At 34.5% G+C, this 25,639-nt stretch overlaps 1 protein-coding gene across 2 annotated transcripts in view; it reads right to left on the bottom strand.

Annotated features, from left to right (window-relative positions):
• STAG2 (STAG2 cohesin complex component) overlaps window positions 1–25,639 on the bottom strand; it is a 137,156-nt gene that overhangs the window by 10,675 nt on the left and 100,842 nt on the right. The window contains exons 20-32 of one of the 2 annotated variants that reach the window (XM_074208613.1): window positions 24,810–24,880; window positions 24,125–24,212; window positions 23,959–24,039; window positions 22,729–22,821; window positions 19,836–20,010; window positions 18,075–18,214; window positions 16,988–17,089; window positions 16,411–16,559; window positions 14,344–14,472; window positions 13,390–13,595; window positions 10,485–10,674; window positions 10,279–10,392; window positions 4,051–4,177 (exon numbers count right to left, since the gene is read on the bottom strand). In XM_074208613.1, the coding sequence (XP_074064714.1) occupies window positions 4,051–4,177; window positions 10,279–10,392; window positions 10,485–10,674; window positions 13,390–13,595; window positions 14,344–14,472; window positions 16,411–16,559; window positions 16,988–17,089; window positions 18,075–18,214; window positions 19,836–20,010; window positions 22,729–22,821; window positions 23,959–24,039; window positions 24,125–24,212; window positions 24,810–24,880 (1,665 nt within the window). The remainder of the gene's footprint in view (window positions 1–4,050; window positions 4,178–10,278; window positions 10,393–10,484; window positions 10,675–13,389; window positions 13,596–14,343; window positions 14,473–16,410; window positions 16,560–16,987; window positions 17,090–18,074; window positions 18,215–19,835; window positions 20,011–22,728; window positions 22,822–23,958; window positions 24,040–24,124; window positions 24,213–24,809; window positions 24,881–25,639) is intronic. The other variant, XM_074208614.1, reaches the window with a different exon arrangement.

Raw genomic sequence — 25,639 nt, 5'->3', positions numbered from 1 at the left:
ATATATTCTATACCAGGGTAATTAGGAGAATGGTGGTGAAGTTAATGAATAGTAAGTAGGAGGAAGAACAGATTTGGGAGAAAAGATGAATCCAGTTTAGCACTTAAGTCAGAGGAACCAGCAGGAATTATACATAGAAATAAAAAGCTGGCAGTTGGGTATGTGGATGTAGAGCTTGGAGAAAGAATTAAGTTGAGATTATGTTTTTTAAAAAAAGTTTAGATAGATATGATAAAAAAAAAATCATGTGAAAAGTCCAGGAACCAGAGGGGAAGAAGCATACAATAGAAAACACTTGGTCAAGATCAAATGAGGGGGGCAGCTGGGTGGTGCAGTGGATAAAGCAGCAGTCTTGGATTCAGGGGGGACCTGAGTTCCAATCTGTCCAAAGACAATAATTGTCTAGCTGTGTGGTCTTGGGCCACTGTCTGGAAAAAAAAAAAAGATCAAAAGAGGGAGAAAATAGAAATGATATTGCTATACAGGACACTTAGGAAAAAAGAAGAAATTGATAAGGGGCTCATGAAAGACATCCTAAGTTTGGCATGAAATAGTGATGGACAACTTCAATTATATAGACATCTGCTAGTGTTCTCCCTTTCAAAAGTTTGGTAGCTAATAATTTCTAGGCTTGATTTAATTATTTCATTCTTTAGAAAGGTAAAGAAATTAACACAGAAAACTGTTAGATTTTAATCTGACCAATAGAAAGGAATGCTGCAATTGAAAGAATGGGGGAGGGGGGTAACACAGGAAAGGAAAGGGAGGAACAGTACCCACCACAAAGAAAAAGAAAATCAGTGAAAGAGGAATAGGAAGCACTTGAAAAAAATGCTAATATATAGACAAGAAACAGGAGAAAGCTGATCATGAAGATATGATATATTATAAAGATGGAATTAATGGGTGAGAAAGGAATATACTGGAAGGGAAAGGAGAGGTAGAATGGGCTAAGATATTTCATGTAAAAGAGGTAAGAGGGGCAGCTAGGTGGCACAGTGGATAGATCACTGACCTTGGAGTCAGGAGTCCCTGAGTTCAATTCTGGCCTCAGACACTTAATAATTACCTAGCTGTGTGGCCTTGGGCAAGTCACTTAACCCCATTGCCTAGCAAAAACCTTAAAAAAAAAAGAGGTAAGAAAAAGTATTTGCAATGGAATGGAGAGGGGGAGGTTAGGGGAAATGAGTGAGCCTTCATTTTCATTGGAAGGTAACATGCACAAAACATACATACTTGGTAGGATATAGAAATCTATCTTGCCCTAGAGGGAAAAAAGGAGAGGAAAGGGATGGGGGAAAAAGGGACAGGAGTAGGGGAAGGGGAAGTGTAGGTGATAGAAGAGAGAGAAAACTGTGGGAGAGAGGTAGTCAGATAAAACACCCTATTGAGGAGGGACACGGTTAAAGGAGAGTAAAATAAATGGGGGTGGGGAGGGATAGGGTGGAGGGAAATACAGCTAGCAATAGCAACTATGGGGGAAAAAATATTGAAGCAATTTCTCTGATGGACTTATGATAAAGAATGAGATCCATCCCAGAGACAGAGCTGATTGTATCTGAACACAGAATGAAGTATAGTTTATTTTTCCATTCTCACTTTATTTTTCTGGGGGGGGGGGATGTTTACTTTTACATCAAGACTATTGTGGTAATGTGAAAATAAAGAAAAGAAAAATACTAAAGACAAAAAAGGTATGATATAAAGAAGGAGATAATGGGCGAGAAAGGAATATATTGGAAGAAAGGGAAAGGAGAGGTAGAATTCTGATTTAAGATTTTTTTTTCTTAAGAAAATGGCACAGTGAAATCATAACCAATTTAGATCTTTAGTCACAATTTGAAAACTTACAAAAACTATGCAAAAAGAACTTATGAAGATAAGATCACAAAAGGAAGATGCCACAAAAATGGAGAAAAAAAGCTAACCAGAGTCATTTTTGAAAGAGTTATTAAAATTCAGAGGAATGTTGTTCTTGTGGAGAAGACAAAAAAAGTTAAGAAATAGTGAATTCAGAACTGAATAAACAGTCAGATACAAAGGGTTAATTAATGGTTCAATGTCAACCTGTAAGTCATTGGTAAGTAAAGGAATCTGTACTTGACCCTGTGACTCTGTAACATTTTTTCATCAATGTCTTAGCATACACATGTATCAAAATGTGCATGACAAAACCAGAATAAATACTGTACTGTGTGACAGGATGCAACACTATAGAATATGATCCATATCTATTAAGAAGAAAGGATAACTGCAGCATTTGAGTTTGAAAAGTCAACTTTTATCAGACAGGAGAAATACAGCTAGATAGGAACCTCAAGCACCCTCATGAAAGACAATCTTATCCTGTAATACATTCAGAAAAGTACAAAGTCCAGGAATAGCAGAGTGATAGTACTGTACTTAATTCTGTCCTACCCAGATCACACCAGGAACACTGTGTTCAACTGAAAGTATCTGATTTTAAAGGATAAACGGGCTGAAGATTCTCCAAAGAGAAGTAATTAGGATGCTGACGGGCCCTGAGTCCATTCCATATGCTTCCCAGGTAAAAGAAACTGAAAATATTTACATTAGAGAAGGAAAACCCTCTTTCTAGAACTGAAATATCACGCATAAAAGGCTAAGTACCACAAAACTCCATGCCCACTATAGAAGGGCAGCCACAACTAAAAGGGATTATCCGTTTCCTGCTAGGCTCCACAGCACAGAGCAGAAGTTTCAAAAAACACCAACTAGAAGCAATGAAGACGAAAGGACAGAATTAGTATTCTGAAGGAGAAAAGTCAGAAAATAAAAATGATTGCTTCTAGAAGCAGTGGGCTCCCTTTTAGAAGATCTTCAAGGGGGCAGCTAGGTGGCACAGTGGATAGAGCACCAGCCCTGGAGTCAGGAGGACCTGGGTTCAAATCCAGCCTCAGACACTTCATAATTACCTAGTTATATGGCCTTGGGCAAGCCATTTAGCCCCAACTGCCTTGCCAAAAAAAAAAAAAAAAAACCCTAAAAAAATAAAAATAAAAAAAAGATAGTCAAGCAAAAGCCTAAATGATCATCTGCCCTGTATGATGCTAAGTGCCAAAAGTGCTAATACTCTGAAGAATACATCTAGGAGGTGGAAGGAAGAAGAGATAGTAACAAAAAACAGCACTCAAGAAGCAGTGGTTGGACGATCAGCATCATAGAAATCAAGGAATAAATTAAAAAGATGTGAGGAGGGGAGGAGGTACATGTCTACAATAAACTCTATCCAATGTTGTCCAGAAGTTAAGAGAAAAAGATTCATTGGATTTATTCATTAGTAGGTAATCATTAAACTATTCTAAGTTTCAGTTGAAGCAGCAAAGTCAGGAGAAAGACTGCAAGAAAATGAAAGTGGGAATGAGTGGTGAAGAATTGGAAACATTGAGTCTGGAAGTAAGATCTTGGCAGCAAAATGGAGAAAGGAAATGGAAAAAGCAGCCTGAAGGACTAAAAATTGAGAGAAGTTTTTTGCTTTCATTTTAGAATAGGGGAAACATAAGCAGGTTTGTAGGATGGAAGAACAGCCTATGTACAGAGACAGACTGAAAATGTGACAGAGAGAAAATTTCACAGGTAAAAGGAGAAGATGGCATAAAGACTACAAGTCTTTGAACCTCGGCATTGAGGAAGGTACGTTCTCTCTCTGAAGAAGAAAGGAAGACAGAGAAGCACATCATAGAAGTTTCAAGGAAAAGTAAAGGTCACAAATGAGATGGTCTTGCCTGCATTTAAACATAAATCATTAAATCATATCTGGATATTAAATTGACTTTACATATCAAAAAATAGGTTAGATGCAAATAGAATATCTGCACATGAAGGACCTAGAGGTTCTCTTGAACTGAGACCTAAAGGAAAATCTTTAATGCTTGACATATACTTCAGTATGTGGCAATACTCAATTTCCTCCAGTCACAAGAATAGTTCGGTTGAGGGTACCAATATTTCTTACTAATACTGAAAGGAACAAACAACTTTACAACTAAAATTACTGAATATCGTGAAAGAGAGAAAAGAAATATTTACCAAGTCTATATCCATTGTGTCAAAATCCATCCCCTCATTAAGATCCTCAATTCTCCCTTCTGAAGACATCATGACATCTTCAACAATTGGTTCTTCATCATCTTCCATTAGGCTGGTACCACGCCGACTAACAAAAAAAGAATTTTAAATAGTCAAGAGGGGAAATACATATTATGAAAAATTAGTGGCAGAATAGAAATTGATTAAATTTATTCTAAAACACAAATGCTCAAATGTCTATTAAGTCCCAAAAGTTCTTTATTTTAACTTGCTCTGAGAAATTTAACTATGATTAAGTTTTTCTATCCTCTAAATGTGAATGAAGTAATCTTATGTGAATATCAAATAACCATAACAAGTAAAGTTATTTTTGTGATTAGTTAGATAGATGAATATGTTTGTAAAGTACTTTCCTAACAAGAACAGATGAGGAAAATGAGATTCTGTGACTCATCTACAATCATACAGCTAAGTAAGTACCTGAAGCATTTGAGCACAGGTCTTTTTGACTCCAAGTCTAGCACTCTACCCACTGTACCATGCCGTTTCTCAATCACTCAGTAAGCATTAATTAAGGGTTATGTGCTAGCACATGAAAAGAAAAGAAAAAAGCAAGGAAATAACTCAAGAATTACTTCATTCTAGTTTCCTTAAAAAGAATCTCCCCAAGACAAAAAACAGACCACTGACTGACATTCTTAAGAGTACAAAAAACAACTTCTCTCACTAGCAATTTAGAGACCTTCTGTATCTTTTAAGGCGATGAAATTGAAAATAGAGAAACCCACTGGGTAAAAGCTAAAGTGAGTATTCTGACCTTAGCTACATCCAGAGTCAAAACATTCTCATTGCACAAACCATGACAGAAATACCTCTAGCAACTGCTTACGTTCAAAAACAGGATCTGAACAAGTTATCACCATTATGTAGACTCAATTTTACAAAGAAAAGCTGAAGAACAGGGTAAAGAATTTCCAAATATGTAAATTTATACAGAAGGAAAATTTTATACTATTTGGTCCCAGAGGACAAAACTAGAAATCAGTAAGTAAAAATTGCAGCAAGGCAGATATTTAGTCAAAATAAGACAATCCTTAGTAATTAGTAACCCATTTCAAAACGAGAATAGGCAGCCCTGAGAATATCTAAAAGTTGCTGTTCATGCTTCAGATAAGGGATGTACTAAAGAGTATAGACTTAAGATTTCCTTCTGACACCTGATTCTAACTGACATAATTAGTAGAAAGTAATTTTCTAAAAAAAATTCTTTTAAAAAAGTATTTTCTCAGAACTGTGGAGTTTGAACAAAGACCAAGGACTATTACCTTTAATTTAGAAAAAAAATGATATCTTATTGTCTGATCTTGCTGCCTCTTATACTTTATATTTCTTCCTTAAGGATATGATTTCTCTCTTATCATATTCATTTTGGGTCAATGTATACCATGAGGTGAGGCTAGGTGGCATGGTGGATAGAACACTGGCCCGAGAGTCAGGAGTACCTGAGTTCAAATCCAGCCTCATACACTTAAAAATTACCTAGCTGTGTGGCCTTGGGCAAGCCACTTAACCCCACTGCCTTGCAAAAACAAACAAATAAAAAAACCTAAAAAAAAATCTGTCCTGGAAACAATGTAAAGACTGGCAAATTGCCTTCTGTGGGGGGTGGGGGGAGGAAAGTAAGATTAGGGGGAAAATTGTAAAACTCAAAATAAATAAAATTGTTTTGAAAAAAGGCATTTTATCTAGGAATTCAAACTTAAGCTTGGTTGGACATTCAAAATCCATTAAAAAACTACCATTCCAACCTTAAATAGTCATGAAATGAAAGTATGCTCTTTCCAATCATGATATAAAGTATTCAATTGGGGGAGGGGGGTTAGGGGTTGTTAAGGAAGGGAAGGGAAAAATTATGCTATAATCTGCATTCTAAGTCCATCACTTCACTATCCAATAGTAGTGAAGCATTTTTCATCATGAGTCCTTTGGAGTTGTAATGGATTGCTAAATTGATAAAATATATTCTTTAGGAACTGTCTATTGTTTACTACTCATTTTATAATCAGGTGTCACCACCTATGCTGCCCCTTATTCAAATTAGCAGAAAATTAATTGCCTTTCCTTCCACTTTGTTTTCTCTCCTCTTCTCTACTTAAACTACTAGAGAAATACTCTTTAATTCACTCCTTGAGTAGTAGGACGATAGCAAGAAGAAAGAGAGGAAAAGACAAAGTCAAATGTAGCGGGTTCCACTCCTAATTCTACTCCAGCACTAAATACTAAATCAAAGATTTAAAATTGGAAGGTACCCAAGAGGCCATCTAAACCAAGCAGTTCATTTTAGTAAACTGTCCTGAGAACTTATATCATCTGTCCATAATCAGAAGCAAAACAGAAGAGCCAGAATATAAATACTGGTCTTCAAAGGACAAATCTCTCAACATATACCTTATCGCAATCACCAAGACTCATCATATTTGCCCAATGCACACAATTAAGTCTGAACTGTCTATGAAACACAAATTATTTTTATTCAACTGGGGAGAGCTCACTTGCCAGTTAAAAGGAGAGTAACAGAAATGAAAGGAGAGAATATTTTTATTTCTTCTATGGTTTCCATTATATTGCTAGTGTTAAAAAGTAAAAAGGTAAAGAGGTGGGTCCTGGAGATTTTAGAAGAAAAGCAAAGAGATTAAGAAGGACCTAGAAAGGGGGTAAGAAGCAAAGTACACAAAGGTTTAATTCTGGAATAAAACTACTCCATGTCCACCCTTTGCCAGCTTCTTACATTCCCTTCTTCTCCTATCAATAATCCTTTTGCTTGAAGCTTCTCTTGAAAGAGAACAGAACTACTGTTAAGTGAAGGAGCTACTACAAATAAAGTGGAGTTAAGGAAAGACACATCCCTGTAATCTGGCCAGGGAAGGAGAGGAAAGGAGGGTGTGGGATTGAATAAAATAATGTTCCTGTCAACAAACATTGGAACTCCAAAACCAGTTCCCACAGAAACATTTCTTACATAGGCTATGGTATACCACGGGTTAGATTTTTATGAGTAAGCCTTAGAAACTCAGTCACTCTCGATTTTATTTTGCCATAGAAGAAAATATATTATAAACACTAAACAACTGACTTGCAAATAAACTAGTGGAAAGAGAACTATCAATACTCAAATCGCATCAAGCTCCCACTCAGATTTCTAAATCAAATTACAGAGGGAAAATGTCTTTTATTTATGAAGAATATAATCTTTCACATAGAAAGCAAAGATTTTTTTGTAGTCTCTCAATTCATCTCAGTTAGTTGTGCTACATTTATATAATGCAAAAATACTTTACAAAGCACTTTTATATGCCTTATCTTTGACTCCATAAATCTAAAATGACTTAACTGGGAGCTGATACTCATGATAACAAAAAACCATGGTAGAAATATGGAATTGCCTTTCAAGAATTCAAGCAACCTCTATTAGAAGAATTATATTCATGGATGCTGTGACTGCTAAATGACTGCCAGGAAGATCATGGAAAACAGGAGAGGTAGCACAATATAGGGAAAAGTACAAATATTCTTCTAATTTTCAAAAATGTAAGAGAATAATTTAGAATTCCTGGGAAAATTCTAAGTTTCTTTTTTTTTTCTAGATTTTTCCAAGGCAAATGGGGTTAAGTGGCTTGCCCAAGGCCACACAGCTAGGTAACTATTAAATTTCTGAGACCGAATTTGAACCCAGGTACTCCTGACTCCAGGGCTGGTGCTTTATCCACTGCGCCACCTAGCCGCCCCAGTTTCATTTTTTAATCTACATTCATAAACATAAAATAACATAAGCATTTCTATATACAAAGAACAGAAAAAGAGCACTATAAATAAAACAGCAAATATCTACCAAGAAAAGTTTGCTATTCCTATATAATAAAGTAACCATGTAAATTTCAAAGTTATCATGTTTCTGCCTCCTTCTAAACCTCCATCTGTTTAAGGGGCAATTTAAAAAAAAATATTTTGCTGAGCCTTTATTTTTTTTTAGGTTTTTGCAAGGCAAATGGGGTTAAGTGGCCTGCCCAAGGCCACACAGCTAAGTAATTATTAAGTGTCTGAGACCAGATTTGAACCCAGGTACTCCTGACACCAGGGCCGGTGCTTGATCCACTGCGCCACCTAGCCGCTCCCTCTTATTTTTTTCTTTTGGCAACTCAATTGATAACACTCCCTTTCCTTTGAAACATGAAGAGGTTGGGAAAATAAAAACCCTTTTAATATGTATGAATAGTGAAGTAAAAGAAAATCCAACTAGGAAAGGGAAGTGGTGATTACAAAGAGCAGTACGGTTATCTCAAGAACAGGTTCTGCCAGAATGTCAACATCATTTTCCCCTTTTCACAGAATAACTAAACTAGTAAATGAATCTTAATAGTTAACATGGATATTCTCATAGTAGCTTTACAGATTAGATCGAAGTTATGGACTAGATGAAAATACAGTCAGATGGATTCAGAACTGACTGGGTAACCAGTCTCAAAGAGCCATTTCTGCTAGGTCTCTAGTGGAATATCCCAAGGATATCAATATCATGGGATCAAGGTATAGATGACATATTTATCAAATTTGCAGAGGATGTGAGCTGGGAGAAATGCTAATAATACATTGGATACAAAAGGATCTTTACTTAGTATAATAATGGTTAGGGATAGGAAATGTGATTTTACTAGCATAGGAAAAATCCCATATGAAGAAACATTCTCTCAATGAAGGTATTAAGACTTTTTTCTGCACTTATAGTCAATAATGATAACAACAATGAACAACAGTTAACATTTATAGAGAGCTTAATGTGTACCAGGCACTAGAGTAAATATTTTACAATAAAATATCTCATCTGATCTAAAACAATGTTGCAAGACAGATGCTGTTACTGTTTGCTAATTTACAGACGAAGGACCTGAGGCAGAGGTTAAATGACTTGCCCAGGGTCATATGGTTAGTAAGTGTCTGAGGCCACATTTGAATTCAGGTCTTCCTGACCCCAGGTCCAATATTCTAGCTACTGTAGTGCCACCAAGCTGCCTGGGAAAATTTACAGATCTCCTAGAGGACTGAAAGAGATTTAATGCCCAAGGAGACACTCCAATCAGGTCTTGCCGTTTCTAAGACCAGTCTTTTAACCAATACAACGGGATGCTTCTAGTAAGGAACTTTTAAGGTTAAATTTAATAAGTATAAATGTATAAAGTATAAATTGTGTATAAAAAGAAAAATTAAACTAAATATAGGATGGGAGAAGAATGGTTAAGACAGCAGTTATTCTGGAAAAAAAATCAACTTAAATATAAGATGGGAAAAAGGATGGTTAAGACAGCAATTATTCTAGGAAACAAATCTGGAGGTGTTAGTGGACTGCAAGTTGAATGATTCAACATGATGTAACAGACAAGAAGTCAGTATGATTTTGGGTTGTAGAGGGAGCATGGCCTCTTGGAATAAAGAGGCAATAGTCCTTTCATACTGTGCCCTCAGACTTTATCTGGACAACTATGTTCAGTTCTCGTCACCATGATTCACAAAGAGTATTGATATACTGGAGGATATGCAGAGAAGGACAACCATAAAAACTGCCAGGTCATGAGTCCATGTCATAAAGACTGGCTGATGAAAGTAGACATGTTTAACCTGCCAAAGAGAATACTAAAGGGGAATTTGAAGGGCTATCTTGTATAAGAGGGATGTTTGGTCTCTAGAGTACAGAACCAGAAGCAATTAGTGGGAATTAAAAAATAATCATTTAGGCTTAATGTCATGAAGGACTTAACAATTAGGGTTCTCAAATAAAGGACAGGATAGTTGGGGAGTTCCCCATCCTTGGAGGTCTTCAAACAAAGGTTAGATAACTACTTGTCAGGTATATTATAGTGGAAATTCCCCTGGTGTAAGGTTTATACTAAATGACCCCTGAGGTCCAGATGTTCCCAACTTTCAAAATGTGTGGCTCCCATAACAACCTGTGAAACAGACAAGGCATACATCCACATTCTACAGATGAGTCAGAATGATTTGGTGAACATTTCAAAGATATTAAGCAAAATGAGACTAAATACTCTGACACTCTGGTTCTTTTTTTCACAGCACTAGGATGACTGCTGAAAGGTTTAGACCAGGCACAATTTCAAGGATGTTAAAATTGAATTAGAGAAAATCCCAGACTTACAAAAACATGGCCCTCTCACTTACATGGCATGCTGAAGGTTAGTTCGCAGCTTAACATAGCTCATTGCTGCTCTCTCCTGTTGTTGCCTGGCTGCTTCTTCTTGTTGTCTTTGAGCTAACATCCATGTTACCTGCGTGCTTCAAGGAGAATTTTATTCTTCTTTAACTGAACTTTTTTATGATAAGTTGTTAATAAATTTAAAGCATAGAAAATGATCAGTTGTACTTACTTGTAGTCGAGTGGTGTAGGATGGTGTTCTGGCTGTATTGGATAGACACCCATGTAGTTCTCCTCTGGTCGCAATCTTTTAGGCTCTCTCATTATAGTTGAAGTAAGCTGTGGTGTCTGCATCATAACAGGCGTGTGCATTGTCTGTTCTCTATTCAACCACATGCTATCACTACTACTACTTTCTTCAGCTAAAGGAAGAAAATAAGCAACAGCCATTAAGCATAGTGACCAATAAACATCACAAGCAGATTTATAAGATAGGATCAAAGAAGCTAGATCTACTCTAGCATTAAAACTTCATTATTAAATGTGTGTGTTTAAAAAGATGTGAATCTGTATGTACATTTTTTTTAAAAAAATGTGTGTTTATTAGTGACCTGAGGCCCATCTTACTTTTTTCCATTTATTTCCCAAGCTCTTGGCATAGAGCCTGGTATAAGCTAAGTGCTTACTAAATGTTTTCACATTGATTCATTCACTTATCAACTCAAGCTATCACCATTTCCAATGACTGTTTCAATCAAAAAACATTTTCAATACTGTCATCCCAATAAAACCAAAAGAAGCAAGAAACTGCTTCAACTAGCAAACATTGCATTTCCTTTTTAGAGAAGGCAAAAAAGAACTGTCCTTTTTGAAGAAAAACTCATTTGCAAATTTTGAGAGAATAAGGAAAAATTATGAGTAATTATTATTTTATAAAAGTCCAAGGGATAATGGGGGAGAAGTCTGCAGAAAGTTTGGGGTAAGAATAAATTTGAGTCTTGAAGCATTTAATGGTGAAAATGAAAGGAATATTTAAAAATGAAAAGGATAGGTCAAAGTTTCTGTAAAAAAAAAAATCCTTTTTCATCAATATTAGTGGAGGTATCATATTTGGACTCCTAACCTTTGAACTCACATATTAGAATAAAAAGAAGAAAAGGTGCTTAAAAAAAAAAGACAAAGAGGAACTACTGGACCAGACTAAGTATGTGACACAATTTTAAAGTCATTGAAAATTGACTCTCAGGAAATCTGAAAGGGAATATGATAGGAAAATGATAGGGAAAAATTGTGTCTGATCCAAAAAGAAGTGATCGATCATCAATAACTATTTTTCATCTCAAGAAAGTCTGAATAAGAATATGTCTTATAATATGAAGGTATTCACCAGACCTTCTATAGGAGACCACATATTTGTTGTCACATAATAAGCTACAGAGAAGAAAAAGCACTTCTTGGCGACTATAAAAAAGGAATTTTTACAGAATTCAGGAGAAAATGTTATGATATAAACTATAATCCGATAGAAAATACAACCCATCCAAATGTTAAAATTTTATGATTCTGGAGAGGATACCAACAAAAAATATCTAATAATAGTCTCATTATTAGTACTAAATGAAGCATAAAAGGAGATACCGTGCCATCAGTATATGAAGATTAAATCCCTGGCAACTCAAAATAAAATTGTTTCACATTAAAACAGAAAAAGAAGGAGCTATAACAATAATTCTAAAACAGGAAGAGTCCCAAAGAATTAGCAGCATGTGCTTTCAGAATTTATTAATGAAAAGCAGTAAGAAAAACCTTCAACACAGTGCTTTTGCATTGGAGCACAAAAGACAAAGTGTGTTTTCCCACAAGCAGCTTACAATCTATGCCTTTATAGAATGGCTTTACCCTAAGAAATATTCTTGTAAGAGTCAAAAGGAATTAAAGGACAATAAAAAATATGGGGATTAATGAGAGAGGTCCATATATAGGGTAGAGTGCCCACATATTCCTGATGAATGAAGAGAGCTCAATATTATATTACAATTTCTAAAATAATTACAGAAGGAAGTGGTTCAATATAAGAATGGCAACACCCTCAAGAGACCATGACATCAGGAAGGTGATTCCACAACCAGGAAGCAAATTGGATTTGAGTAAGGAGGTGCTATGCTAAATTACCGGCCTCATTTTTCTCCTCTGGAGTCATCTGGGTCCAGGGGCCAATGTTAATCAGGACAACTGGAGATGGCCCTGGATGTCTGGCAATCAATGACTTGCTCAAGGGCACATAGCACTCTAATAAGTATCGAGGCCAAATGTGAACTCAGGTCCCCCTGACTTCAGGGCTGGCACTCTACACACTACACCACCAAGTTGCCCATAAGTGACTTTATAAATAGACTCAAGCAAGTTGCTAGGAATGGGATGCCTACCTTTTACGGTTTCATTCCTTTTAAGGCACTATGTATTATACTTCATTTTGCTTATGAATAACCATTCATTGAGATTCTAAATCTTGACAGATATAATTAATAAGGCAAGTTCTCTAAGTAGGCTTCATCTAAAAAGCTGAAGATGCCTACAGCCTAAACCTTCAAATCATTAGACTCATTCATTTTCTAGTAATAAAGGGAAGTTTGATTTAGTGAAGAGTAGGGGCAGGACTTGAAAATCTGTGTTAAATTCCTGGTTGGACACTTATTGGCTGAGATCCTAGGCAAGTCACTTCAGTTCCCTCATCAGTAAAATAAATTATCTAAGAATACTAAATGCCAAGCTCAACACCACAATGATCAAATTAAAATTCAGAATATTAACTACAGGACCAAGTCATGAAATATATACAAATTAACACTTCATGACACATATACATGCAGAAGTACACTATATATAGTATGAAGAGACTAGTAGTTGATGAGAAGACGTGTATTTTCAATTTTGGTTAGTGGAGAAGTCAGAACAAGATAATCTTCAAAGAACTTTTTGATTCAAAAGATACTGTAGAACATTAGACTTAATCAATCAAAACTGAAATGTACCTTTAACTAAATAAAAAGGTAATGTTTTCATCCTGAGACTGCAATTGTCTTCATGGAAAATAAGAAAGGGAAGGATATTTTAAAAAAAAAAGAAGGATACTTAACCTTCAGGTAATTTTCGTTTTCCTGTTGCCGGCTTTGTTTTTTTATTCCTCACAGTCGATCCTCGACTGCTAATTCCACTGATGACTGACATGGTGTCATCATCACCTCCAGCTAATAAAGAATTCCTATAAGACATCAAAGGAAGCCACACATCTTCTCTTCGGAGTGACATCTGAAAGGTCATGAACTTTTCCAAATAAACATACCTTAAAGAGAAGTAACAATGATTACAAATGTTTTTATATTGAAATAAAATACATATACTATCACAAAATCCCAGTAGTTTAGAAATAGTAAAGACGGAAGGAGCTTGCTAAAGTGGTTGGCACTATACATTTTAATTTGCAGCTGCAAAATCTTTATTACGAAATTCTTTCAAGAGTCATGTATACTTCAAAAAGTTTTCATTAAAACTATGTTGCAATGCTAAAACACACATGCGCATGTGAAACATACAAAATATGCACTTCAACAAGGTTGTCTACCAAGTCTCTCCAAAACAGGACATAGAACAATCCCTTCTCCCTCCAAATCAGAAAAAAACCTATAGAATTATATTGAATTTTTTGAGAATATAATATATCCAAATTTTAAAACAGATGAGACTTTCAAGATTAAATTTATTGATACCATTTCAAGACATCACATGAAGCTAAACTAGATCTCTGAATACCTCTTTCAACATTTAATCAGGGATACTAAGCAAGTAAATATAATCATTTAAAAATAGCAATAGTATTCTTAATGGATAAAATTGTTCCAAAATACTGTTCCAATAGTAATAAGCTAGAAGCAGTCTTATGTTTATTTATGTTATTAATTCACATAAGGGCCTTAGTGTAATCTTGGAATCCTAGAAATGCAATGCCAAGTGGAAGCATAAAATATATAAATGTTGCCTTTGAACTCCTGAAACTGAATATTTCATTTGGAGGATAAAAATTAAATACTTACACTGTTCTTTTATCTTGTCGGAGAAGTTTAGAAGAAAATTCACTCAAAATATCAAGAAATGCCAAATTTAAAGGTGGATGGCTTTCACCTTGTGGATTAGGTTCCTTAAATGCAAATTCTATCCCATCCCTAGAAGAAAAGGACATAATGAATATCTGAAAAGTGAAATCATTCAAGTGTGATATTATAGAATGGAAGAAATGTATCTGGATAATTATTCCACTAGCAAAATGGACATTATGGATTTATGTCTGTGTCTAAAGATTGAGATATACAAATAAGAAGTGAATTAAGAAAAGAAGGGTGACAAGTGAGAAAGAGAAATTATTGCATTTCTTGATTTATTGGCCAAGATAATGCTATCTTTGCTAAAAGCAATATAGAAATGATATAATTACATTACTTCTGAGGTTTCCTTAGCATCTTACCCAGAAAAACCCAAATCCTTCCAGGTAGTGGACCAAACCAAAGCAATTAAACATTCTACACGATGAGGGTGTTAGGATAGTATCACATCATGAAACACAAAGAAAGCTTCTAAAGGCTGCAAGTGGAGGATTTAAAGAAAGATATGGACAAGAATCACATCCAAAAAGACAGCGTGCACAGTAAGGTTGCAATCTATACTTGTGTAAAGAAATCACAAATCCAAAGTAAAATAAAGCAATTAAGTCAGTTGTTGAAAGGTGTCTTTTAATGATCAAACCATTTACTGAAGTTTAGGTAGAAAAGGGACAAAATTGCAAACCAGCAATAACAAAATGAATAAGAAGTTCAACAATAGTGTAACTGGACTTCCCACAAGACCTGGTAGTACAGCAATGCTTCATTTAAATAAGAGGATGAACTCTAATTACAGAAACACCACCAGTAACTTTATTAAGATAATGAGAAGCACAATAGAATCTAAGAGGGTGAGAGAGGAAAAGAGGCCAAGGGTTACTGTAGGAAAAATAAAAAGGTACGGAACTGGGAACTCAGGGACAAAGGTAGAAAAAAAGAGTTCAGATTAGGAAAGGTGCCTGGATTTGTAGCTGGAAATGAAAGGTCTGAAGGTAAGACAGGCTGCCTGACAATGAATGGGAAGCTCAGTTCTTTTGGGGAGAGATCAGTAATTGCAGGGGGGCTCTTGTCAAACAAAACATATCACCTGACCTGCTTTATGATTTCCAAAATTCTTTTACCTGCAGGGACAGGGGTTTGGACAAAGTTTTTCATTATATAGAGGCAAAAAGTACATGTTAATAGAGATAAAGCAAAACTATCCAGATTACTAGATAAATCATTTAAGAATTGCCAGTCAACATAATACAACTGAAAACAGTATATCGTCTGACAAAAGACTGGGGCAGCAAAAGGGGAATGAACAGGGATCATAACGATGGGGGCTTAATTACCATGGAATGAAAAATAGGTACAAGAAAGTAGAGGCTACTGAGGACTCAAAAGAAACTTCCTATACTATCCAACATTGCTCGTGACCAACATTTTTTGCCTTCAACTAAGAGGAAATAGAAATTATACAGAGATATTTGTTGTCATGTCTAAAGACAAGAATATCCCTATTTCTTGTTATTTATGAAGATTTGGTGTGTGGTTTACTTTCTAAAAGAGCTTCATTTCCAGATTTCACTGACTGAGATATCACTAGATCTATTTTTTTAATCCTAAGAATAGAGAATTTGTTAGAAGACAAATCCATATGCTAACACATTATATATTAGCCCAACAATATTCAGAAAAAGATTTGAATCCTAATTAAAAACAAAAAACCCTGTAATATGTAGAGCATAGAACAGTGGAAAAAGCACTAGATCTGAAGCCAAGGAGCCAGGACTCATGTCCCAGCTCTACCACTCACCAACTCCATGACAATGGGCAAGTCACCATCCCATCTGAGCCTCATTTTCCTCATTCATAAAATAAAGGTGATACTTGAACTCCCTACCCTCAGGTTTGTCATAAGGAGCAAACAAGAATATGTACGCTTATAAACCTTAAGGTGTTATATTAATTAATGTCAGCCATTATGATTAGTTGAATTCAAGTAAAATATTGGGAAATTACTTGTGTAACATGGCGATGGCTTCTCTTGTTTTCAACTGATCAAGTCCAAAAGTTAAAGCAAAACGTCGGGCAAGTTCTTTAATACCACTGAATGTTGGTGATGATCTGTCAAAATTATACCCATTTTCTTGTATCATTTCGTTGAACAGCTGTTTGGAATCAAAGAAAACATTTGGGGTTTTTTTGGGTTGCTAATATTAATAATTAGTATAAACACTTCTATACCTAATCTGTTATAAATATTTAATCTCATACAAATTAATAAAGAAGCACTTAACGCTGGTGTCAGCTATCCTCTTTAGATCTTTTTAGTTAAGCCAAGGCAAAACTATTTCCTGGTGGTTTCAACACAATTATGAACCTAATGAATATGAATATAAAAAGATGAAACAAAGCCCAGCACATTAATTACATCCATAGCTATCAAAAAGAAGAGGTTATTGTTGTTCTGATTTTTTTCTTTATCTATACAAGAGGCAAAATAAGCATGTGATTTATTTAGGAAAAAAGGTTTCTTGGTTTGAATATTAATCTTTTTTGAAAGAATCAATAAATACTTAAAATTATTCATTCTTACCTGCTGTAAACTGAGAATAAGCGTCTTTGCACATTGGATTTTGTCTATCTGCCTTGTTTTGCTCATTGTTTCTTTTATAATGTCTCCATAATCATTGTAATACTAGAAAAGAAATTTGCATATATTAAGTGAACTTTATATCATCAAGAAATGTTTGTGATTTGTAGGTAGAGAGAGTAAAGGGTAGTGCAAAGAAAGCTGAGGTGGGCATCAGAAGAATTATATTCTCAAGCTGGCTTTGTTCTGTGGTTTGGGGAAAGGCACAAATTTCCCAGTCTCAGAATCCTCTTCTACTAAAAGGAACAAATGATGCCCTATCAACCCAGAAAGGCTTATTATAAACAATAAATAAGATATGCATGGAAGTACTTCATAGTCTAAGGTCATGTGAAGGTCTGTGATTAATTTAAATGTTATTGTTCCTGGAATCTAGAAAAAGGAGCAGAAATGAAACATTTGTACACCCTGTCCAAGGTGACTCTCTCTGGTCAATAGAAAGGTATACTCAATGGGGGAGCAGAAAAAAAAATTTAGGTTTTATTACAGCCTAAAGTACCTCATAACACCATCCAATTCCCTTTGCATTGATTCCATACTTACACTGTAACTGTCTAAATTGGTCATTTGGTTTCTCAGCTAGATTGGGGTGCCCTGGGTATTGAGAATTAGTATTCTGGTTGCAATGTATCTCCCACAGCAAATTAATAAATTGGCATTCTGGTTTATAAATCCCTCTTGTGAATTTGGTTAACATAAATTATTCCCCAAATACCTGATCACCCTTGGGTAATAAGATAAAAATGAGTTTCTGGGTCGGCAAGACTGCAGACTAGGCTCCAAAATACTGACAATAAGTTCTACAACCTTGCAAAACAAAAACTCAAATTGCTTTCAAGCAACAACAACAACAAAAAAGCCAAGCATGTTTCCATGAAATGCTATCATTTATTTACTAAGTACCACATGCAAGTCATTTCTAGCACACCAATGAGGGGAGAGAGTGACCCAGGGAAAGGATCGATGTAGGCTTCGTGAATCAAATGGTACATTCTCCAAATCTGAAAAATATTCTGTTCGTCATATTTACCTTCATGTATTGCTTGAAAATATCTGCAGCTGTATTCATTTCCACCACAGTATATACAATTAGTTTACAAAAAGCTGCAAGTAAATTTCTCCGCTTGTGCAGTGCTTCAATTTTACTGGCTTCATCATCCTGCTGTCCATCTGAAAAAAGTCCTAAATGTTAAACTGAGTTTTTTAAGCTACATATTCAATATTAAAGAAAAGACTGAAAAACAGCTGTTCCAAAAAAAAGATAGATGTTCACAAATCTGCTAGAAGAGAGACAACGCATTTTCCTTTATAGTTAAGTTCAAACCCACCTCTCCACTCAGATACTCAGAGATATTACATGCAAGTGAGCAAAGATTCTCAAGCTGTGCATGTAGAGCCTGGCAGACTCTAGTAAATCAGAAAGCCTTGAAGAATGGTCCCCCATAAAGAACCAACCCTAATTGCAAAAAAGGCTCATCTGCAAATTGGGTCATGGAAAACCAGCTCTAAAAGAACAACTAAAATGAAGCGGAGCCACAGGTGGCTTTTCGAAAACTGAAACCAATGCATAAGTATGCACTCCTCGAGAACAATTTTTTTTTTCATTTTTAACCATTTGTGAGTTTTATAACATATTTTACAAACAAAATAATCTTTTAATGACTCAAGATCACCAAGTGTACTCTGCTGGAATATGATAGTTAGGGCTGGAGTCAAATACTTAAGATGATTTGTTTGTATGCAAAATCATGCAGGCTATTCTTTTTGAGTTCCTATCTGATAGACTTTTCATCTCATCCCAGGACTTTCAATTGCCTTTATAAGGATAGTAGTACCCTAAGAACAACACTTGTTTCTCCCTATTTCCTCTTTCTAATTTGAGACTTTTAAGCTGTTGTGGGATGGGAAAAAAAGGTAATTAAGCTTATTTGAATGGTATCTAAGCTAAAGGATAAACAATTACAAGGAGGTCCACAGTGGCTTTAGTATACCAGAACTACACTGAATTATAGACTAGATGACCTCAGAGATGCCTTTCCCATACGGCTGATTCTGTGATTTGAACTTTATCAAGTCTAAGTAAGATGATCTCTGAGGTCCTTTCTAAGTTTGAAAATCCACGGTAAAGGATATTACTCTAGGATATCTTTGTTCAGTTCCAGATACCCTAACATATTCCAAAAAACTGAAAATACACACACACACACACATATATATATATATATAGACACATACACACAGAGTAACATACCCTATTATTTCTCTTATGTTTGTAACATAGTAAAAAATCTTCATTCATCTTTTTAAAATCATGTTTTCTATGTAATTTTAGCTCAAAAGGGAGAAATTTGGTCATATTTTTTCCCCAGAACATTTTATCTTCACTTTGTTATCCTGTAGAGTACTTCAGAAACTGATTTAGAAAATTGCTTTGATGTCTTTTGAAAATAGGGATATTTTTAAAGGGATATTTCAAAAAGGATATAGAAAAACCTTTTTTTACAGAAATTATACATATATTACTTTACTATATATATATGTATGCATACACAGATGTATACACACACACACACACACACACACACAAATATAAAGTATTATACTACTGTACTGGAATAAGTTAAGAAAATATTTTAAAATCTAGATAAGTTAAAAGGCCCTAATGAAAACTCAAGAGCATTTGAGCAATATGGATTATGGATTATTAAATATATTCCCAAAAAAAGATATATTTCAAAATCTTCAGTTAAATATTTCTTTTACATGAACGTATATTGTCAAGATTACCTACCTGCACTATTGTTATCATCATCCTGGTCAATAAAGACATGATCCAAAATAAAGCTGAGCAATTCAGACTGCAGTGAAGAATCAGGAGTGTAAACTAGTGGCTCTAACATGTCCCGTCCTCCTGACATAATCTGATGGCTGGAGATCATCAATACATCACACAAAATAGTGAAGGCCTGAATAAAGAAATTCAAAATTTTATAAATCAACTTTCCCAACTAAATTTCTACTGCCCAACACAAAATTCCCAAAACAATGAGTTACTCTGAAAACTTTTCTGAGATACTGAAAAAATGTTTTATGTACATAAAGTTGTTTTTATGAATTTCTCAAATTGAAACAATTTAAATAACAGACAAATGTCAGCAAATATCAATACATTACAATTAAATATGTAATAGATAAGGAATATACTTATGGTTTGCAAAAAAAATTTTTTAATTCACAAGAGCACTGGAAAAAATGACTGGAAAAATTAGGCTTTCCAATTTCATATATTTCCCTCTCTCAATTTCAGTCAGTCCATCAATAAGCATTTAATTAAGGGCTTACAGCACAAGCCCTAAGCTTATTAAGTTCTGGGATTTAAAAAAAAAAAAGGGAAAAGATAGGTCTTGTTCTCAAGGAGTTCACAATTAAGGGGAGAAGTGACATGAAAAGAACCAACTATACAAACTTACAGATAATGAATGAAGACACTGGGAAGACAAGCATGTAATACTCAGGTATGATCTGGCATACCATACTTCAACTGCCACTTGATAATAAATACAAATTACATCATTTTAAATTACTGGCTAAGAAAGTTTAGGGAAGTGGTGGGCATGCAGAATAGGGTAGAACTTTGGTGACAGTAGTCATAAAATAAATGGGAAAGGGAAGATTTGAGTTACTGACCCTACCTCTCTGGCACTTCAGAGAGAAACCAGTGAGGATAGATAAAGTTATATGATGGAGAGGCATCCAATGGGAAAGTATTGAGCATTTAGAGAGAATTAAAAAGATATCAGGACACCAGAGAGCTTCCACCCATATATAGAGGCCAGATAATTGTATCTAAAATGCAGCAAGAGTCAAATAAAAATGTCTTAAGTCACCAGAAGGTCGTATAGAATGACATAAAATCATATGGGTTAACCATAGGGGAATGTTTTCATAACAGGAAAATGGTAAGCAAAATAATTGGTATAGTCAACAGAAAGCATCATATTGTAAATACCAAGGATACAAAGTTTAGATTGAATAATTTTCAAACATGAATGTCTATTCAAACAGAAAGGATCCAAATTCATTTTGCAATTTCAGAGACCTACTTTTCAGAAATTGCATATTTTAAATAGGAGAAAATTCTGATGCTCATAAGAAGAGTTTACATTACATATTCCTGCTAGAAATATATAAAATCAAGGAACCTTGACATCAGAAAAAAAAAAATTAAAACACAGGAATTCATAGTATTTGTACTTTCTTGCATTTGACTTAAAATGTTACACCCTAATAACAGGAAATTAAAAGGGAATTTATTTTGACAATGTTTACAACTTTTATCATTGAAAACCAGGGTGTAAGTGAAAGAAATAAGTCACTCTCTCTGTCTGTTGTTATAGGTTACCCAAAACAAGTTCTTAGAAAGACAGCATTTTGATGAACTGTTTGAATCCTACGGGTCAATGAGAAGGTTTGATAATAATAATCAAAAAATTTCCATTAAAGGTAAGAGAGTAGCCAGCAAACTAATAAACAAAATGTAGAAATTCTATCAAAAGCTATAAGGTCCTAAAAATAAATAAATAAATAAAAATAAAAAGCTAGAAGGTAACATATAGGATTGATGGAGGGGGGATTACAACCAAGTATCACAATGGATTTTATGAAACTCTAGAACAAGTTTCAAAGCCTAGATGGTAGGAAAAAAAAAAGATAATAGTAGTGTTTTGCTTTTAACTTCCTGCTTGGTCTCAATATAGAAACTGTTTTGCTTTTTTTCATGCAGGTTTTTGAAGGTTTATCAAATCCTCACTAGTATGTTAAATAAAGATACATGGCAAAAGTTATCTCCAAGAGTAGGCTCTCAATGTCACTGCCTGGTATTGTGTTAATATTAACAATACCCTCAAGTTCCTGCTTGGAAATACCCATCCCATATTCTATATTATCCTAAAGATTGTCCAACTCATCAAGATATCCAACCAATCTCCTCTTACTTCAACACTGTATACCTAAAGATCCAAAGGTGAGACTTTTGTCTTTCCCTTTAAGGTGTGGGAGGGGCAGAGGATATGGAAGAGCAGTATGAGATTTCATAAAATAGAGAAAAGAAGGGGATCTACAGCAGGACTAAAAACTATGCCAAAGGGTTTCTACCAGAAGGAAGATATTACCTCTGGTACTTCCAATCCCAACTATAGTAGAACTCTTATTACCATATCAAAATAATCACCATAAATATGTCTGAATTTTATAGAATTCCAATTCAATATAACATGCAGTAATATGTTCCTAGAACCTCAGATAAAAATCTCAACAAATTTTCTCATAAAAATACTATGACATATAACGATCATATGCTTTCAAAGTTCTAAGGAAATAGCATGCCAAAAACCCCTTAAAATCAGTTTCCATGCTGTGGAATTTTTATTTTATTTTAGCTGGATTTGCAAAGGAATCCTTCACAAAATAGATGGGCTGTTAAGAGCATTTTCAGAGCAAATTTACAGCAATTGTATTCTGAATCATATCATAATCAAGCCAAATAATCTGAGCAATTTGAGTTGTGCATTGTAAAATAAGATTACAAAATTATACTTCATTTTATAATGCCCTACACCAAACAATATGGCATCTTAAGAAGCTATCCAAATGTCATCTTATGTGACAAAATGAACAAAACTAACCTGTTCTTTAACAGCAGTATTCACATTGGTCAGGTAATGTTGACAAATCTGACAGAAGACCCTCATTTGTTTCTTTAAACGAAGTAGATCCTCCTGCAAAATAATTTATGATGAGTGAAATTTAGAAGTGTATATCCTGAATCCTTCTGTTTTCTCAAAAATTATTCTCAGAAGACATTTCCACATATTGCTTTACAAGAAGATATATAAGATAAACATTTCAAATGCTATACTATCCAAATGCTAATTAACTAATGGTTAACTCACAAATACTCATTTACAAAGACACTTTCCTTTCTTTGCTCTATTACTCTTCATTACAGAAGATGAAAAAAGTATCATACGTGACTGATTTTTATCAAACTGAAACAAAACCTCAGCTTTTTCTGGATAGTATTCTGTAATACTCCAGAATTCAGTGGGATGGAAAGGCTTCTTAAACTGCATATGGCAATAAATCCCAGAATTTCTTAGGGCTGACTGTCAATAACAAGTACGAGCAGTGTAATTTCCTCTAGATTGATCCCTTTTTCCTTCAAGTAATGTGGATGAGCTAGTGTAGGTTGCAAGGCTTTTCATTTTGCACAAAATTGTTGATTTGTGCAACAAAAACTTTAAAAACCAAAAATGTAGGAAAACTCACTGAGGATTTTCTACTTAATTTGTTTTGATAAGTCTTTGAAAAGACTATAATTTACCTCTCCATTTCATTAACTATACAGATTAAATTTTGCTCTCATTTACTGCAAAACAGTGGTATTCTTGAAGGTCAATCACAGCATAAAATGAGAGCATTAAAAAAAATTACATCACCTAATCAAACATCTTTATTTTAATGAGGAAACTGAGGCCGAAGTGATTTGCAACAGGACATACTTCACTTTTCACCCACTCATTACAGTAGTTTTTCCTCTTATTACTAGAGTAATATATATTGAAATTGCTTTGTCTTTCAACTGCTCAAGTTGTGTTTTTGACACGTTGTATAGATGTTTACAACATTAAGTTCAAAAAAAGAAAAATTTGTCTGAACAAAAAACAAATTTCAATATTTATATTTAAAATGGTCTTAACAGTTTAAATATTTTAAATTGACTAGAAATGGAAGGACTTATTTCAGCTATGCAAATGCACCCAGCAAGTAGGGTGAAAGAGGACATTCACAACAGATCTCTATACTCTCCATAACAACATTAAATTACTGAACAGCATATGGCTATTGACACATACCTTGGTTGAGCTGCTTTCAGTAATTTTTGCTAGTTGCCAAAGGATTACATAGTGAGTACACTGCAAGGCATGAATAACAATCTACAAAAACAACAACAGCCAGTTAAAAACCCAAAGCCAAATGTTTTGGGAATCCAAATTCCCCACGCAACTTTTAAATACAAACCTGCTCAGGCATATCTCCATTTTCAATACCAGTTTTCAATAACTTGTAATTACAGCCAAATAAATCCCATCTTGAAAGATCATGGGTACTAGAAGAAATTTTGAAAAGCCCAAGTCATTAAAAAGTCAAATTTAATCACATTTTTGAAACATTATTAATAGAATACGTATTGCTAATCACAGTAAGTCCCCACCCCCCCAAAAAACCCAAGAAACAGATCCAAAAAACAAATTTCTCTCTAAGATTTTTTTTTATTTTGATTTGCTTGTAGTAATTTAAAATCATTTTTCAATAGTTTTCCAATTCAAAAAGTATCAGTCTATTTAAGGATGCTAAATTATAATAATAATTTTAAGTTTTTTCAACATCAGGAAATTTCTCCAAGAATAACTTAACTAAATTGACAAGGTGAAATAAGTTGGTTTATTGATGGGGATCTTTTAATGGGCCTTTATCAGTCCTACAGACAAAACACTATCTACTATATCTTCAATATACAATCATCCAGCCACAAATAACTTCTTCTCTAAGGTATCTCTCTCTACCTCCATACTGCTCCCTTATGACAGCATCATTAGAAAACCCATCTTTAAAAGTGAACAGATGTTCACTTCCTGAAGCTTCCAACCATTGGTTCTACAATCTGGGGTCTGGTAAGAGAAATTATAAAAGGTAACACACTTACTTGTGAAAAGCAGTGATCCTTTTTAATGTTGATAGGACTTGATATGCATCATCCTCATCAGGCTCTTCCCCCTATTAATATTAGTTGTACAATGTTAAGACTCTACAAATCACTACAGGAAAAGTCCTAGCTGTTCAAAAAAAAAACCCCACCACCTTGAAGATGGGCAATGGCAACAGAACAACTATAATTTTCATTCCCAATTCAAGGCCAGGAATAATTCAGAGGCATTGCAAATATGATATAAAAAGTATAATATCACAGATACATTACAAATAAAGGATGAATGAGAAGAGAAATAAATAATTCTCTTTTTCCAATATAAATGAAAATCAGAGGGGGGAAGTGGGAAAGAAATTTGGTTCCGAAAGTAGTAAAGAGGACAACTAGGTGGTGCAATGTACTGGGCCTGGAGTCGGGAGAACCTGAGTTCAAATCTGGCCTCAGACATTTAATAATTGCCTAGCTATGTGACCTTGGACAAGTCACTCTAAACCCCAATGTCTTAAATAATTTTTTTAAATGTATCATAAGGTAGTTAAATTGGAGAACCTAAGGGAAAAATAATTAAAAAAATAATCACAATTATCAAATGTATATCAAAAGAAACTCTAGAAAACATTGACTAAATCCATTTAAAAGAAGAAAAAAGTATTAAATAAATAGAAATGTTATAATAAACTGGTATTAAGTCATTTTAGTTGTGTCCAACTCTACAATACCCCATTTGGCGTTTTCTTGGAAGAGATACTAGAATGTTAATATGTCTTTCTCCACCTCATATTAAATCTTACTTTCTATAATCAAGATGAAACTAAGGCAAGCAAGGT

Source organism: Macrotis lagotis, chromosome X, assembly GCF_037893015.1.
Source record: "Macrotis lagotis isolate mMagLag1 chromosome X, bilby.v1.9.chrom.fasta, whole genome shotgun sequence".
Classification (NCBI taxonomy): Eukaryota; Metazoa; Chordata; class Mammalia; order Peramelemorphia; family Peramelidae; genus Macrotis; species Macrotis lagotis.
This window is presented reverse-complemented; position numbering and strand designations above follow the sequence as displayed.